Raw genomic sequence first — 17,983 nt, 5'->3', positions numbered from 1 at the left:
TGTGATGTAATATTATTACAACATGACTATCTGAGATCATAAATGGATTTTAATGACTAATGAATCACCAGGTCTATGCTCAAATTGAAATCACATTATTTCAAGTAAAAAAGCAGCTAATACACAGCGTATAATAGCTGGTGACTTACAACATGTGGGTTTATTCTATTATTTTATTGTCAACTACAAGGAGCAACATTTGGGATGCTGTGCATGTGAATATACTTGCACAGCCTATTGATGCTCATCTGAAAAGACACAGCTCTGAAAGAGCTGTGATTCCAAGACAAACACACATTTGGTATTAACATATGAAAAGTCTTCTGTCTTCCATTTTGTCTGCCTCGCTGATGAGCTGAGGTCAGTACAGCCAAGAATGTCGTCTGGCTTCAACTCAGTGGAAGAATTCTTGCCTGCCATCAAGATCCCGCACTTTTCCTCTTCCAGAGAGCCATGCACATGCATAAATCAAACAATCTCTGAAGAATTTCCTCCATTACTTGTGACATCAATTTGGTCGAGCAGGCACATTGAAGAGGATGTGGTTGTTAACCGGGTCCTGTGAGGCTCAATTTCAGGCTTGAGGGTGTAGCTGGTGGACAGGATTAAAACTGATACACATCAACAACCTTGGAAGAATGGGAATGTATCTTATTTTTTGCTGTTCTTAAACATTTCCTATACTATATTTTGAAATTTACACATCCCAAAAAATATTTAAAACAGTGTCCTGTAATCTCATCTGCATGTTAGGCGAATAATTGGTACTTGTTTGAAAATCAACTGTTTGTCTTCCCTTTGTCAGCATATAGGGACTCCCCTTCAAAAATATTGAAGAATGAGGCTAATACCTATATTTTTGCTTTGAACAGAAAGCATTTACATTTGACGTCAAAAGATGAATTATGAAAGAAGAGCAACATTTCAATCTTTTATTTCTATGTACTGTATATCCATCAGAATGAGATACACAAGTTAGAAGATAGCATTTTTATAAGAGAACATGAAGGTAAAAATGGATGGATTCCAACCAAAAATGCTGTGCATCAGATTCACATTTAAATATCTGGAAATTAAATCTAAAATATTGATCTCTTGCTTCGTATTCTTTCTTGGGGCATTGAATCGATCACAGCTCAACTCCTAATCCTTGGTTGGCGCATGACTCTAACAAAAATGATAAATACTTGGGTTTTGACACCAAGGGCCCTTTTGGTCGACTGAGGCCTGTGCGCTCGGTTTAAAAACGGGCATAAGTTCATTTTCTTCCCAGCGCAAGACGGCGCACGAAGCAGCCTTGCCCCGGACGCACCTGATAATTTCGTGACAGAAAGAAGTCTGCGCTCGGCGTAAAAACGGGCGCATCGTCATTTTTGTGCCAAGGCAATGGTCAAGTTCAGCGTGTTTGTGAATAGACGTGCTATGCCTCACTGGGCGTTCCTGTTGCACCCTTCAACGCATCTTACGGTTTGGTGACAAAAAGTAGACTGAATTTTAGACTGGCTAAAGCAGGGGTCACCAACTCCAGTCCTCGAGGGCACCTGTCCTGCAGGTTTTCAATCTCTCCCTGCTGTAACACACCTGTTAAAATGATCAGGATCGTTATCAGGCTTCTCAAGAGCTTGCTGATGAGCTGATTATTTTAACAGGTGTGTTACAGCAGGGAGAGATTGAAAACCCGCAGGATAGGTGCCCTCGAGGACTGGAGTTGGTGACCCCTGGGCTAAGAGGGTGGCCTATTTTGCTGCGCGGATGGTGTAACGCGATTTTGGTGTATTTAATCGAGACGCAGGCAGACATATTTGACGCTCAGCGGACGTGCGTGGTGGACCTCATGGTATTTCATTCATAAATATCATACCAGAGTGGGACAATCCCTCTGAATCATTGTGGAAATCAATTAATTGAACGGATTTTAATCATTCTCATCTTAAGAAAGTTTTAATAGCGTCCCTGTTACTATGGGGGGTGGGAGGTCGATGTTACATGGATGCAGGAAGTGCAAGCCTTGCACGTCGCACACACGGCCGACTACATATTGCAGTTTACGTGCCAATGTCATGCACGAACTCTAGCGAGTCTAATTTCTGTCTCTTGAATGTCAAACACGCCGTACTCGGGCGTGCGCGCCAACATCCCCCTGATTTCGATGCAAATGAGGGATGCCGCGAGGATTGGCCAGGAAAACACTAGGTTCCATCCCACAATGGCGCACAAACGTGCAAATTCCCTGTTACGACCATCTTTGCCGGCGCAAAGTCAAGCCAGATACCAAAAGCAAGAAAACTCCACCCACAGGCACAGTTAGACTGCTTATTGTGCCAGTCTTGCGCCCGAAACAGAAATAGGGCCCCAACACTCAAGCTACAGCTGTCCTCTCTAGCCTACAGTATGTGCAAGAACTGATGAAGCCGACCCGCATGAGAAGCAAAGCATCTTGTAAGACAGACAAACCAGTCCAGTTGCAATCAATTCAATACCCAGAGACACAATGACCTGAATGGAAGAGAATATTAACAGGTGTATTTATGTTTTTATGACAAACCCAAATGTTTTCAGTCTAAAGCAAAAATAAAGGAACTGGACTTGCTGGGGATGTGAGGGGGTAAAATGATACTTCCAGTAATGTGTCTCTTCATGTAATATGCATGCACATACCCTCCAATTGTTTTCAGTTTTGACCAGAACCAAAATTGATGTCATTGTTTTCAAAACCTTACACTCTGACACCCTTTTCGAATACTGGTGGTTGTTGTTGAAGTTAGTTTGCCGAGAGGTACAAAGTGATGCATTAGGGCATCCTTCATGTTGCATTTGACTGAAGTAAGTGTAGTTTAGTTTTTGTATCTTTGACTTCTCTCTTCTAGCATAAGAACAGAACATGCAGTAAACGCTTTTTGATGAGACTTTGAAATGAGTGTAAAATTGAGCTCGCTGTTGGATTCCCAAACAAAGTTGAATTGAAATTGGCTGCCATTTTCTGAAGGAATGTTATTAATTAATATGACTGTAGACGAGGTTTTGCACCGATTCACTTTTGAATCTGGGACAATTTCAAATCTTGTTTCATACCGTTAGCTGTGCATTTTACAGGAGAAATGAGGCACAATCGCCAGCTCCTGATAGATTGTAAAAACTTGGGATGGATTATGGAGCTGGCCGAGACTGATCTAGTGGTTCATCTCGGGGTTGAGACAAACGTGTGACTACATTTTTCAATCTAAGCACCCTTTCACTCACTGTGCAAAGTGGATGAGCAGTATACAGTACTAAAACAACAATTCATGTTATAAATAGTGTTGTTGTGCTCTGTCTGCCTTCATCTCTTTTTGTGAGAGGGGTTTATCAAGACACAAAGAATTAGAGAAGCACAATACTTTCTTTTTAACGCTGGGTCCACAGTTCTTCTTCTCGATTTTAGTGACAACCAGCCGTTTTAAACACGCTTTTCAGAAACCTAAAATCTGTCGAACAGTACAAGTTGACAAAGTGTAAGCAGTCAGTGCAGTAGCTTTCAGTCAGTCTGTATATGTCGTGTCTTGTGAGCACTTTGTTTATGTGAGCACCGTCGTTAGTTCATGGAAAAGCAAAGCATATGTGGTTAGAATTTCAGCCTATTTCACTGGTTTCAAGATATGAAATCCATCTCTTTCAGCATTGGATGGAGGCTTGTCCTTATCAGACCAGGTTTTCCACAACCTCCACCAATTATCTTAAGATCCCACATCCTTTGCCTGACAGCACCTCAACAGCCCGCGATGGCATAATGATGCAGCTAGGCATGTCATTACTCGTCGGATTGGTCACATTTCAGGTTCATTCTGTAAAATTGTAGGGAGTAAGGTAGCCACATCATTATTTCTCCAGTTTATCTAGCATGAGTTTTATATATTTCTGTTACTGCTGCTGCTTTCAGTCCTTGCTTGAAAGAAACAGCTGTGATAACAACGCAGGTTCAAATAAATCTTGCAGGGTAAACAGAATAAAACTATCAGTCATTTCTGAAAGCATAGTTTCCAACTTGATGTCAATATCCATGCGCCATAGCTGTATATAAGGCCCAAGGTTTTCAGAGGGTTATAAAACACATTTTTCCTCTATTAAAAAAAAAAGTATACAATTGTGCTGTATCTGGAATAGAAACTTGGGTAGGAGCACTTACATATGTATTACTCGTTAACTAACGTATTCATATAAAATGTTTGATATTTGACCAGAGAGACCATAAAGATAAAGTGCTGCATTCCTTTCAATCCACTGGAATAAACTAGAGGGTGAGACCATGTGTGTTTCTGTGTGAAAGAGAATGAAGTTGGATGGATACCGTAATTAAGTTAACGTGGTGCAAAACAGAAGACAGCCAGCAAACTGAGTCTTCCACTCACATGCAGTTGTAGTTACTTCAAAGCAATTAAAAGTAACCACTCTATTGATCCAATTTACTTTAAAGGAGAATTTCTATACTGCACTGGTTTAACATTTTTTTAATAATGCTTGTCACATGCAATAATAATGCTGGTGATTGGTAATGCAATCATCCACTCAGTCACTCAGTATTGATTCGGCTTGCTTCACCCCCCAAAAAAGCTCAAAAAACAAAAATAAAGGCACGAGTTAATCCTTTTAATACTTGCTGATCCGAAGATTTGCTGAACTCAGGTCATGTATTGTATGAACATGTTTCTGACATACTGGGGGTGGGATTATTGTCATTGTATTCCAAATTGCATCACCTTTAAGGGCTTTAATGGGTAAATCTCCCCCAAAAGAGCTTTACTATAATATGTTATGTGCAGCCCCACTAGTCTAAACAAGGCATTTGGGTTGATATTCTGTTTGTGGAATATAAATTAAGCAGTAAAATCCACATGATTTTAGCCATCTAAGGAGGTGGCCATTTTCTCATTCTGTCAACTGAAAATGACATTACTGTTGCTCGGGCTCAGGGAACAAGCAATCATGGCTCCGCTTCAGAAAACAGGTGAGCTGTGATTGCTCGTTACCTGACCCCTGAGCAGGTGTGATGTCATTTTCAGTGGACAGAAGTAACAAAATGGATGGCTCCTGTGATGGCTAAAAAGGGGTGGATTAACTCTTATTCCACAAAGGCAAATATTAATCACAATGCCTTGTCTCAACTAGTGGGCCTGCACAGAACATATTCTGGAAAAAAAATGTTTGGGTTGACTTCCGCTTTAACTCATATTCCACAAATGCAATATTAATCAGAATGTCGTGTTTAGACTAGTGGATACGCATAGAACATATTCCTGTAAAGAAATGTTTGGGGCTGACTTCCCCTTTAAAAGGCTCCACTGTAAAGTGCTTACCTTCTACTACGGTGTGCAAAGAGAAGACAAGAGAAATAACATGTTTCCTCTATAGGTGTCATTATGTCCCTATATTGGATGAAAGTTTCCCATTGATAAACAAGATTTATTTGAATCCACCTGGATGCAGCGGGTCCAAAAATTCCCAAATTAAACAGCTTCATTGATCTATGTCACAATATTCACCGATTTTTTTTTTTAAACTATGCCGCTAACATGGACAAAAATAACAATATATAGTACATCTGTATAGACACCAATGGCAGGTGAAAAAATGACCTCCTCTGTTAAGAGCAGCCACTATAATGTTCTGATCACATTTCTGTTTGCTTTAGGTCCACCAACAACTGTGATCGGAGTAAACATAAGACAATTTCCATTTCTTAGAGCATGGTTATAATAAATTGTTAAACTGAGAAGTCAAATCCAGTGTAATAGTGTATTAATGATTCATAATTGAATATAATATGAATCTAAATAAAAATGAACCAGCCTATATAAACAGAAAACTGATGTAATGGAATCCTGAGGGGAAAACAGCAGCCATCTGGGCCAGCATGAAGGAAGTTAAGGTACCCCTTCTAATGTCAAAACTGTTGTGTGTGTGTGCCATTTTTGCTGTCAACATCTTAATGTCAACCCCAACACGGCAAATAGACACATGCACACACACATACGTACATTGTTGGTGTTCAGCCGAGCAGAATGTCATCATTTCCTTTTGGCTACTTGATAAATGCTGCAACACTGAAGTTTCTCTTGGCTTGAGAGTGCAATGGAAGGGGGGAAAAATGACAAAACAATAATAATGATGATTATACCTTTACAGCTGGGACTTGGGAGCTGTCATAATTGCTACACTGTGAGCAAATTCATTGGTAATCACAGACAGATGTTTAATAAAACTTGGGACACATGCTCTGCGGTTTGTGGCATGTTGGAGGAAGGTTTGGATAGAAGTCTTAAAATGTACTAAAATATACCATAAGGCGCCAAGTGCATTATAATTTGAATTACCGGTCAACCTGTGACTGATTGTTTTCTTCAAATGTGCATGTTTACAACAAGAAAATGGAAACAACACAGACATACTCTAAGTATTGAGACACAATCATTGTGTTGTAGGACACATTGGCTTTGTCATTGAATATCGCTTCTTAAATAAATCCCGACATGCCACTCCCAATTTCCTTCTCGTGAGAACAGTATGACTCACAGGCACATTCACAGCATTACAAATACAATGTATTCAGCTCATAACCAATAGCTTTTGCTTGACCAAATCTGGTATTTGTTTGTTTTACATAAAGTAAGCTTCAAACTCCTTGCAAAAGAAGACTTGAGAACGATGTGCATTAACCCTAAATAGGACACTCAGCAAATGTATTGTGAATTCTGATATACTGTATATTACAGTATATTTACAGTAATTTACATGAAGGGTTACTGCATAATGACAGAATCCAGTGTGGTGAATAGTATGGTGAGATGCGTTTCTTTTTTCCCTTCCTCCTACTATGCAAAAACGTGCATGTTAGGTTGACTGAAGTCTCAAAATCAGGGAGTCACCAACTTTTTTGAAAGTGAAAGCTATTTCTTGAGCACTGATTTGTGCCAAGGGCTACCAGTTTCAAATACACTTCTGAAATAACAAATTTGGCAACATTACCTTGAATTATATGGTAATCATTAATTATATGTATGAAGACAATGATCATGTTCACAATTCCTCCCAATAATTACACTGGTCAACTAATTTTTACTTTTTTCATCAGAGCTGCAAATAAATTTTATAGATTTTTTTTTTGCACTCAATCTCGAATCTGCCCTCATCTGTGATTAAAATTTGCTGTTGACCAGTGTCATCAACAATGATTTCGGAAAACAGATACTATAAATATCAATATGCAACACTTTATTTCGATAAATCTCTGAAAATGTTAACATTTTCAAATGATGCACCATGTTGGTGACCCCTGCTCTAAATTGTCCATAGTTGTGAACACATGTGAAGGGGCACATAAATTGCTGTTCATCTTTATGTGCACTGAGATTGGTTGGCAACCAGTCTAGGGTGTTCTCCACTTCTCACCCAGTTAGCTTCGATAGACTCCAGCTTACCTGGGGCCCTGGTCAAGAAAAGTAGTGTAAAATGGATGGATGGATGGATGGATGGATGGATGGATGGATGGATGGATGGATGGATGGTTGGACGGACGGACGGCCGGACGGACGGACGGACGGGCGGACGGACGGATAGACAGATGGATAATTATAATAACAAGAACAGGCTGTGCATTTATTTACTCTGCATATGGCCTTCAAATTCAGCATTTCAATAGCAGATCAATTCTTGAAAGGATATAAACCACTACTGATGTATGTAGTTGCAAAAATACTTAACAATTACTTTGAACTCTTTTAAGTTACCTTATAAGTTCTCTTGTTTTTAATATTGCTTTTATTTCCTTGTAAACTCATTACATCTATGGTTATTGCGGAAAGGGAGTTTGCAATACTTTATTATCTTTGTATTGCATCGTAGACACAACTCAAAGGGTGTTAGAGTGGAGTTATTTCTAAGAGAAGGATTTTTTGTATTACAAGATCTTTATAGACCTGTGTGATCTAATGGAACTTCAGTCTAACATCCTCAAATTATTTAGAACCAGAATACACAATGTAACCTAAAATGTTTCTTTTATATTCTATGGAGTCAGAAGCAGATTGTTTTTTTCATTGTAAGTCCCTCTGGAGAACAGTCTGTGATATATATGAACATAAAAATGAAAGGACACATGGCATAGATATTTGAGGTACACACTTGCTGGGCTAACTGTTTTTATTCAAACAGTCCACACAGCCAATCGCATCCATGCAGTAATTTCGGTTAGTTACACGTCGGTAAATACGAGTGAGGCAAATTGTGGACAACAGCAACCCCCGCTGGTGAAACTGCAAAGTATCAGACAATGCACAGCAGGAACGCTGACATTTTTATTAAGGAAACAATTTTCACATGAACCTGTTACACTCATTCACTCAAAAGGTGAAATGTTAAATTAACACTTTGCTGTAATGCTTTTGAAATAGGGTTAGTGTTAGGCAATCCAAGACAACCGATTACAATAACCAACCAATACACATCATATTTATGACAACATTGTTGACAGAACTTCAACATTTGTATTTTTTATTTTTACCATATGGTCTTATTGACGATAACGACTGAACAGTGATAAATACAGGATGCAACACATTGGATGCATGGTACAAACGAAGAACTGACTCTCTCCTCAAATCATACAGGAAAATCATAGTTGGAATTTGCAATTCATTTAAATATAATATGATATAATATAGTAATGCATTGCCACTGTAGTGATGATTAACGAACCTTTCATCATACAAGTTGAAATGACTCAAAATAGGTTCCAAATGGAACAAGGTAACTCACTATGATGAGTGATGACCTCCACCAAAGCAAAACATTTTACACCTGCAAAATTAAATGAGTCAACACATTTAATCTTTTCCTCCTTATTTTATCAACATGATGTCAGAGATTTATTTTTACATTGAATGGATGAAACTTGCTGTTGAAATATGTTTGCATAAATAGACAAATGCTGCTCCCTGCTGGCAGAAAACCCAAAACACTGCTTTTATGGGTTTTCCATCATTTCATATTATGGTCACAGCCGAATCGATCACAATGTTACAGTCATTTACTGATAACTACGAATATCATGATGTATGTTCATCAATGATACCGAAGAAAATATTTTTGTACTATGCAAAATTCTGCTCCAGGTGAGGCTCGAACTCACAACCTCGGCATTGCTCTACAGTGTACTGTCATATAAGTACCGCGCGCTAACCGATTGCGCCACTGGAGCTCGGCTAAGGTAGCTAGCAGAAAGGTTTATAAACTAAAATCACACTAAGAAGGAAACGGCATCAATATTGTGTTGTGTGTCACCACGGCAGGAACACAATAAGACTGACAACATGCCCATTTATAGGGTGAACAATGTTAAAAATTACAGGGCTCCTTACGCGTTCGTCGACGTCTGGTGTTCAAGTACTGCCTTGCGTGACGTGACTATGTTTGACATGACTTTTCTTTCCGGTCTCAGTTACTGCTTTTAACATGCTTTGTACTTTATATGTATTTCATGCAAAAGAACTATTGGTCAAATTAATTATTTTAAAAAGTTTAGATAATACGAACGGGTCATTTTGTATTGCAGTACTAAAGGAGTCGACTGATTGGCTGTTTGATCTGTCAATCTTGGCCATCAAAATCAGTCAGCAGAGCTAATGAGAATCTAGTCGAATAGTGGGTAACCAATTGGGTGTTAGGGTATAGATCAAATCATGAAGCATTGCAACTAGGATCATGAAACAATTAAATAAATTGTGAAATTATTATACTTTTTAAATGCATCAACGCAACAATTCATTCAGATGTTTAATGAATGAAGGACACATTCAATTGATTATTTGATGATGTAATTATGTATTTACGATCCTCCACATTGATAGGATATGTTGAGTGTTATTATACTGTGTGTAAATAATTGGATGTTAAAATGCAAAGACACAAGCCTGCATGGTTTCTGCTGAGGCTGCTATCTTTATTATGATGGATTCTACAATGTCACACATGAATGTGACACAAAGATCGCATAAAGATGACATGACACTAAGGTCACGAATTACTAGGAAGTGATCTGAGAACAGAAGTCTGGTTTGGTGGGTTGCTTGGGTTCCTCATTACAGTTGGACGTGAGGATGGAGCAGGCAGCACAATTGCAGCTTAAGGCCACGGGGTACTTGACCACGGGGTCCACGCCTGGAAGGCAGTCAGGCAGCTCAAACTGTTGGTGGCGCATATGATTATACATACACACTTGAGACTCTTCGCTGGGGAAGCCATAGAAGACAGGGTACTGCATGGAAGAGAACCAATACATCATTGTTACATTATGCAGTCGTCTTTGGAGGGAAACGTGCACGGAACGTTACCTCTGTGGGGCAGTACCCAGAACAGATGGTGGTCTCCACAAGGTAACAAGAGAGGCATCCTTCTTTCTCCAGGCTCACGTTTTGCTTGGTCAGGTGACATCCTGGCAGCTTATTGGATGCTGAACATGATGCCACCACAATTACAGAGTAACGCAGCAATACTGCACAGAACACTTGTGGTTATCAACCACAGTCAGGGTGAGCTGCAAGTGTCACCAAAAGGCCCTCAAAAATGTTTACGTTTTTTTTCATTACTCTCCACTTTCAGTAATGCGTCCTTTTTTAACAAAAGGCTCAAACACTTCTACCCAATAAATGTAGGCTAAATATTTGCAGTCACTTTAATTGGGCAAATATCCATCCATCCATTATCGATACCGCTTATCCACACAAGGGGGGCAAATATTAATCAGATATTTTGGGTAAAGAGTACCTTAATTCAAAAGCAATTAATAGCTTACATAAATTGAGTAGAGTTTACCTCACCTTTATAACATTCCACAACTAAATTACCCATTAAAATTGAGGTAAACCTACACATGATTTTTAGTACTAATACTACGATTAATTAATAATTATTACTTAAACTTGAATAATATCAGGAAAATGTTGAATGGGCTTTTACTCACTATCGAAAGCTCTTCAACAGTCTTCTAATTCACCAAATAAATACAGTACATAAATAAATAAATAAATAAATACATACATACACACATACATACATACATGTGTGGATTGACTAAAAGGATAAATTTGGGGAAAAAATACCAAATTGTGTGTTATAAGGTTTTGGCCCGATGCCAGCAATATACACATAATAAAAGTCATTCTAATTTTCACTTTGTATTACGTACAACTTTATTTGACATCTTTTTAGCTTATTAAACTGTAAGTGGATTTGATTTGGTTATTGATTAAAAATAAAACCAAAGTGATATCAATTAAAGAATTAGTGTGTTGTGTTAATATTTGAATAGGCCTTAGGCCACTTAGGTTGGAAACTGGGTAAAAACTCCCGCTGTACTCTACGTAACACAATGACACAACACAACACGATACAATACAGTACAATGCAATACAATACAATACAATACAATACAACACAAAAATCCACAGAACACAAAACAAGACAACACCTGCAGGATGCATCCACCAACCGAAGGCGGCCAAAATCAAGGTCAGCATCTGAAGGGCCATGACTCGACAGACCTATACAGCAAACAAGATCACATGATCATTGTGGTAACAAATGTCACCAATATAATCACGACATGATCAACAAGACATCCATCCACTTTTTGCAGTTTATCCTGCTCAGAGTCACAGGTGAGCTGGAGCCTATTGCAGCTGACTTTGGGCGAGACACAGGTAACACCCTGGACTGTTTGACGGCCAATAGTTAGAAATCATACTGAAAATGTCAAAATATGCTTACTGAGCAATTAAGTTGAAAGTCAGTGCTGGCGAATGGTATTGGAAGAAAAATGCAAAAATCTTTTCATAGCTTTATGATCGTGTAGAGACAATTTAAATGCATATCTGCACAAAGTATGAAACAAGCATGGCTTACCTGTGTGTGTCCTGTGCATTTGGTGGTGACCTGCTCGTTTTTAAAAGCTATGGGGAGCTGAAACACCTGCCCTTTGCCTTGGCTTGATGCCCTATTGACCACACCGTGTGTGTGCGTGTGTATGTGTACGCATGCGCACGCGTGTGTGCGCACGTGCGTGTGTGTACTTACAAGTAGTTTCATGGATATAACTTTGCTTTTCGGCAAACGAGTGGTTGAGTAAAGAGTGGTAGATCAAATGGTTGGATCAATGTATTATATGTCTTATTAGCTATAAAACACTTTGCTTGATTATTTTTATTATTATTATTTGCCTTTGTTTTGATGGTACACAGAGTGAGACACAGAGAGCAGGGAGGTGACTTTATATAGTGTATTCATTCATTCATTCATTATCCATACCGCTTATCCTCACAAGGGTCGCGGGCGTGCTGGAGCCTATCCCAGCTGTCTTTGGGCAGTAGGCGGGGGACACCCTGAATTGGTTGCCAGCCAATCGCAGGGCACACAGAGACAAACATCCACACTCACAATCACACCTAGGGGCAATTTAGACAGTCCAATCAACTTACCATGCATGTTTTTGGAATGTGGGAGGAAACCGGAGTACCCGGAGGAAACCCACGCAGGCACGGGGAGAACATGCAAACTCCACACAGGGAGGCCGGAGCCGGGATCGAACCCACGACCTCTGAACTGTGAGGCGGACGTGTTAACCAGTCGACCACCGTGCCGCCTTATATAGTGTGCTGTATTAAATATTCAGTTTATTCATTGATTATTTTCATGTCTATTCTCATATCCCAAACCACATAGCCTCAACATATATTTCAGTGAACTTCATAATAGACAGGACATCTTCATTATTATTAATTAACAACATGATATAGGATATAGGCATGAGGAGGAGAAGAACAGGGAGAGACTGGCTTCCTAGAAAACATGCATATCTGTATTTCGAGGAGCTGCTACATCAAAATAAGTTGTGCTCTCGCAGAAATTAGTTGAACAATATGTTTATATTTTATGATTACAATCATTTTCCCCTGTGCTGCAGCTCATCATTTAAAGGGAAAGTCAACCGGCCAAAAATCTTTGCACCTTCACTAGTCTGAACATGTCATTCTGATTAATATTCTATTTGTTGAATAGGAATTAACTCATATTTCCACAAACGCAATATTAATCTGAATGCCATGTTTCGACTAGTGGGCCTGCAATAGAACATGTCATGTCATGTCATCTTCCAAACCGCTTATCCTATATAGGGTCGCGGGGAGTTGCTGGAGCCTATCCCAGCCGTCAATGGGCGAAGGCAGACTACACATCGAAATGGTCGCCAGCCAGTCGCAGGGCACACATAGACACTGTCACTGAGCGGGAATCGATCCCACGCTGCCCGCACACAACTCAGGCGTGTGTACCACTACACTATCAGCGGACGCAATAGAACATATTCTTAATTAAAAAAAAAATTTTAAAAAATTGGGGGTTGCCTTCCCCTTAAAAGAACCTTTTTTCAGATTTAGTTTACACAGAGACTTCTTCTGCAAGTTTTTTTATTTTTTCATTTTTGGGAACGGTAAGTGCTTCCCGCCTCACACGCCGGTCTATGCACAGCTCCCTTGATAGCCCCCTCATGACTACATCAGCGCAAACAGCCTCCTGGTCTCCATAGCACCCATAAAACTCTAATCATAGAATTGCCCCTGAGCTCCATTTTACCATTTATCGAAAAGATGGGCTTGAATGATTGATTTATTGATTGTTTACCTCTTTTAACCCGATGAGCATGTAATAAAAGATAATTATATAAAGAAATAAAAAGAACATTTAAAAAAGAAAAGCAAAATCAATTTTCCTAACCAGTTGCGTTGAGTACAGAGCCACAGCTATGTCATGCCCACAAATTAGTATTTCATGCATGTTATATCTACTTTGTGCCCACAAATTAGCTTTCATGCTCAAAAGGTTCCTCCATAAACATAATTTCCATGCCAAATAATAAGACAGCAACAGGCCAAGCAGAAACACAGTCATGCATGCACATGGCATTTTTGCCATATACAGTACAAGTATAGTACGAGTTATGAAGTAAATTTTTGTACGATATCGGTGTTCCAACTCTTGTTGCAGGTGCCCCTTCTATCTTTAAAGAGGAAGTCAACCCAAACATTTTCTTGACAATATGTTCTATGTGCCTCCTTGGGTCTAAACATGGCAATCTGATTCATATTGTGTTTATGGAATATGAGTTAAGCAGCAAAATCCACCCGTTTTTATCCATCTCAGGATGCGGCCATTTTGCCACTTTCCGTCGACTGAAAAAAACATCACAGTTGCTCAGGGCTCAGGTAACAACCAATCTGTGAAGTAATTTTCAGTTGACAGAAAGTGGCAAAATGGCCCCTTTAAAGTGGAAGTCAATCCAAACATATTTTTTTCAAGAATGTGTTCTATGCAAGCCCACTAGTGGAAACAAGGCATTCTGATAAATATTGCGTTGAGTTAATCCACCCATTTTTAGCCATCTCAGGGGGCAGCCATTTTGTCCCACGTCGACTGGAAATGACATCACAACTTCTCAGGGCTCAGGTAACAACCAATCACGGCTGACCTGTTTTCTGAGGCTGAGCCGTGATAGGCCGTTATCTGAGCACTGAGCAGTTGCGATGTCATTTTCAGTCGACAGAAGTGACAAAATGGCCGCCCCCTGAGATAGCTAAAGAGGGTTGGATTTTGCTGCTTAACTCATGTAGTGGGCCTGCCGGGAACATATTCTTGAAAAAAATATGTTTGGATTGCCTTCCTCTTTAAGAACTTGCCCCTCCAAAGTTATCTGCATGGCCCTGTGTGTGGGGGTGTCAGAAGGCCATCATTGTCGTATCAGAAGGCCATCATTGTCATGAGAACAGGAACAAACAAGGAAGGTCAATGTACGCCTGAGTGGGATTTATTTACCTGATAGGTTGTGCTCGGATGGCAACATATATCTGCTTTCATTGATTATCAGAAGGCTTCGCTTCTTTGGGATTTAATGTGGATTACAGGGATGGGATGGATGGACTATGTGTGTAATCACTTAATTCCTTTTCCTCCATGCATCATTTGATATCTTTTTCCACTTTCCATCTCACAGTTGCATCCCTCTTTAGCTCCGTCTCCACTGTCCTCCATTCTGTCATCCAACACAACACATTTTCCATCCAAACATCCATCCATTTTCTTCTGCTTATCCGGGTTTGGGTTGAGGGGGCAGCAACCTAAGCAGAGATGACCACATTTCCCTCTCCTCAACTCTTCCAGGGGGGATTGCAAGATGTTCCCAGGCCAGCCGAGTGTCATATGTCTCTCAGCATGTCCTGGGTCTTCCCCACTACTACTGGGTCATGTCCGGAACACTTCACCAGTGAGGTGTACAAACTCTGGGAGTACCCTGCACAGTGGTCCCAAAGTCACATGGTTGAACGGCTTCTCCAAGTTCACAAAGCACAGACTAGTTGGGCGAACCCATGCACCCTACAGGTCCCTGCCATATATAGAGACAGCGTCCCTGCCTTCTAGCTTCACCTCCAGACTTGGCTTCAGATAATGGTGAGGGAGAATGGCAGTCCATGCTTTGTCTGGTCCCTCACTTAGGACCTGTTTGCTCTGGGTGGCATAGAACCCCAGATAATTTAGCTCCCTGGATTACTGGGAAACACAAAGCCCTCCACCAGGTAACCGTTACCTGGTAACTGGTCAGGGAGCTGACTAGGTCTTTTGATTGTTTAAATTTGTATCAACACTGCTAAAGCTCTGATCATAGAATTGCTCTGTCACAAACCATGTTTTTTTAATTCCAGATTTATTTAGTGATGTCTCTTTTCTCTCTGTGTCTAACAGCTCAAAAACCTTGGTGTGTAAGGCAAAAATTCCAACAAACATTGCAATACAAACAACCACAGAAGGAGTATTTCAAACTCCACTATTAAATAGAAAAGCTGTATCAGGAGAAAAAGGCACACAGATCCACCAATCTGCATGACCATGGGGATGAAAAGGACAGGTTAAAAAACAAAGTATCATGTACATTTGTCTGAAACGCAAGTGCTTCAGCAGTCACACTTGGAGGTTTGCTTTGACATCTCTTCTCTCCTTGCCTTTGTCCACATCTGATCACTATTTATACTTTAACAAATATTAATTCATTCTGGAAATATATTCATCTTTGCAATGCAAAGTCAACCCAAACATATTTTTTTCAAGAATATTTTCTATGCAGGCCCACTAGTTGAAACACAGCATTCCGATTAATATTGCGTTTGTGGAATATGAGTTTAGCAGCAAAATCCATCCGTTTTTAGCCATCTCAGGGGGTGGCTATTTTGTCACTTCTGTCAACTGAAAATGACATCACAGATGCTCAGTGCTTGCATGACGACCAATCATGGCTCAGGTTTAAAAAACAGGTGAGCTGTGATTGGTCATTACCTGATCCCTGAGTAGTTGTGATGTCATTTTCAGTCGACAGAAGTGACAAAATGGCCGCCCCCACAAATGGCTCAAAAGAGGATTAACTCTTATTCCACAAATGCAACATTTATCAGAATGCCTTGTTTCAACCAGTGGGCCCGCATAGAATATGTTCTTGAAAAAAAATATGTTTGGGTTGCTTTCCGCTTTAATAATTCACAGTAGATTACCACTGACCACCGATGCTGGCTAAACTAACTGTTTGGAAAACCTGTGAGGCATGGTGATGGGTAAAGTTAAACGTCGAACATGACATACATTCACATGTATACTCACACCTGCATTTGAACATATCCATTCACATTGTCTTGTATTCTGGAAATATTCGTTAGATAATGTTTACAGGAACCGAGGTCTTGGGGACGAGTGGAGGACTGGAGTCAAGAAACGAGGAGGGAGTCAGGGAGGATTGGAGTCAGGGCCCACGGTCCAGGAGAACCGAGGGACTCGGGCACCAGCTGGCGAGGATCAGATCTACCGACATCCTGTTTAGACTCATTGTTCGGGCAACATTATAAATGTGAGGGTTGCATTTTAGACCGTGGCTTTTCTGACTTTGGCCATCTCGGGTGCGAGCGTTCGCAAGGATAGGAAAAGCAGCCCAGATCTGACTTTGCCCTGTGACTGCCTGGCGACCAGTTCAGGGTGCAGTCCATTTTTCGCCCGAAGTCAGCTTTGATAGGCTCCAGCACCTTGCGGTGTTGAAAATGGATGGTTGGATTTGTGACTCATTGTGGTGTAGTGGTAGTCTATAGTTGCCTGACTTTGGTGCAGACAGTTCCCACTCAATGACTATATGAATGATTGTAAACTTGTCTCCATCTCTACCATGGGATTGGCTGGCGACCAATCCAAAGTATAGTCTGCCTCTTGCACTAAGTCATTTGGGATAAGATGAGGTTCCAGGTCCTCCGTCGTTTGAGATAATTAGTTTTTCATCCTAATTAAAAACTGACGTTTAATTCATTCTATCCCAAAGACCTGTCTTTTCACAGTCCGGCCATTCAATCCCAGGAATTTATTTGTTTATTTATTTATTTATTTATTTATTCAAACATTAGGGTAAAAGAGGGTCTGAAAATGTCTAGTACTGTTAAAAGTATTACAACACTTTACCAAGAATAAGAATAAGACTAAGAAGGCCTTTATTGATCCCACAGTGGGGACATTTTCAGTGTTACAGCAGCAAAGATATAGGTCACACAGGGACGGCGGCATAATGTAGCCATTAATGCGTAACATTAACATTCAGGATCAAACCTATGTAAATATACGCAGTAACTATGTGTATATACGCATGTATATACACACCAACATACATCTACATAAAATGTATGAAGCAACACTCATTTTAGCCTGTACATAGTACAGAGGAAAAAATACTCTAAATGTTAACTGTTTAAACGATCACATTTGCATTTGCATTTGCATCGTTTGTGTTGAGTGACAGACATAATGTAGTGATCCAGCAAACAACACTACAGTACCACACTGTGCTGAGCGGGCGTCCTCAGGGTCACGTGATCCACTGGCCGTA

At 40.1% G+C, this 17,983-nt stretch overlaps 1 protein-coding gene and 1 non-coding gene across 2 annotated transcripts; both read right to left on the bottom strand.

Annotated features, from left to right (window-relative positions):
* Positions 1-9,135: 9,135 nt before the first annotated feature.
* trnai-uau (transfer RNA isoleucine (anticodon UAU)) lies at positions 9,136-9,229 on the bottom strand. The gene is made up of 2 exons: positions 9,192-9,229; positions 9,136-9,171 (listed from the first exon to the last, which is right to left on the bottom strand). It is a non-coding gene; the product is annotated as a tRNA-Ile (tRNA).
* A 720-nt stretch (positions 9,230-9,949) lies between these two features.
* On the bottom strand, positions 9,950-12,008 carry LOC147139513 (gonadotropin subunit beta-2-like). Its single transcript, XM_086044419.1, has 4 exons — positions 11,932-12,008; positions 11,498-11,570; positions 10,362-10,480; positions 9,950-10,285 (listed from the first exon to the last, which is right to left on the bottom strand). Exons 2-4 carry the CDS (start codon positions 11,556-11,558, stop codon positions 10,055-10,057), a joined length of 411 nt encoding a protein of 136 aa, XP_085900545.1. The 5' UTR covers positions 11,559-11,570; positions 11,932-12,008; the 3' UTR covers positions 9,950-10,054.
* Between the last annotated feature and the right edge of the window lie 5,975 nt (positions 12,009-17,983).

This window comes from Filicampus tigris, chromosome 11 (assembly GCF_054856515.1).
Source record: "Filicampus tigris isolate MCC_2025a chromosome 11, RoL_Ftig_1.0, whole genome shotgun sequence".
NCBI classification, from domain to species: Eukaryota; Metazoa; Chordata; class Actinopteri; order Syngnathiformes; family Syngnathidae; genus Filicampus; species Filicampus tigris.
Note: the sequence above shows the minus strand (reverse complement) of the source record. Positions and strands in the feature narration are given on the sequence as shown.

What these genes read in the sequence shown, in the direction of transcription:
- LOC147139513 (XM_086044419.1), bottom strand. Translation starts at nt 11,558, where the DNA reads ATGGCCCTTCAGATGCTGACCTTGATTTTGGCCGCCTTCGGTTGGTGG. An exon ending in TTGGTGGATGCATCCTGCAG is followed by an intron (nt 10,481 to 11,497) that starts GTGTTGTCTTGT and finishes CATCATGTTCAG; the next exon opens with CATCCAATAAGCTGCCAGGA. An exon ending in CTGGGTACTGCCCCACAGAG is followed by an intron (nt 10,286 to 10,361) that starts GTAACGTTCCGT and finishes TCTTCCATGCAG; the next exon opens with TACCCTGTCTTCTATGGCTT.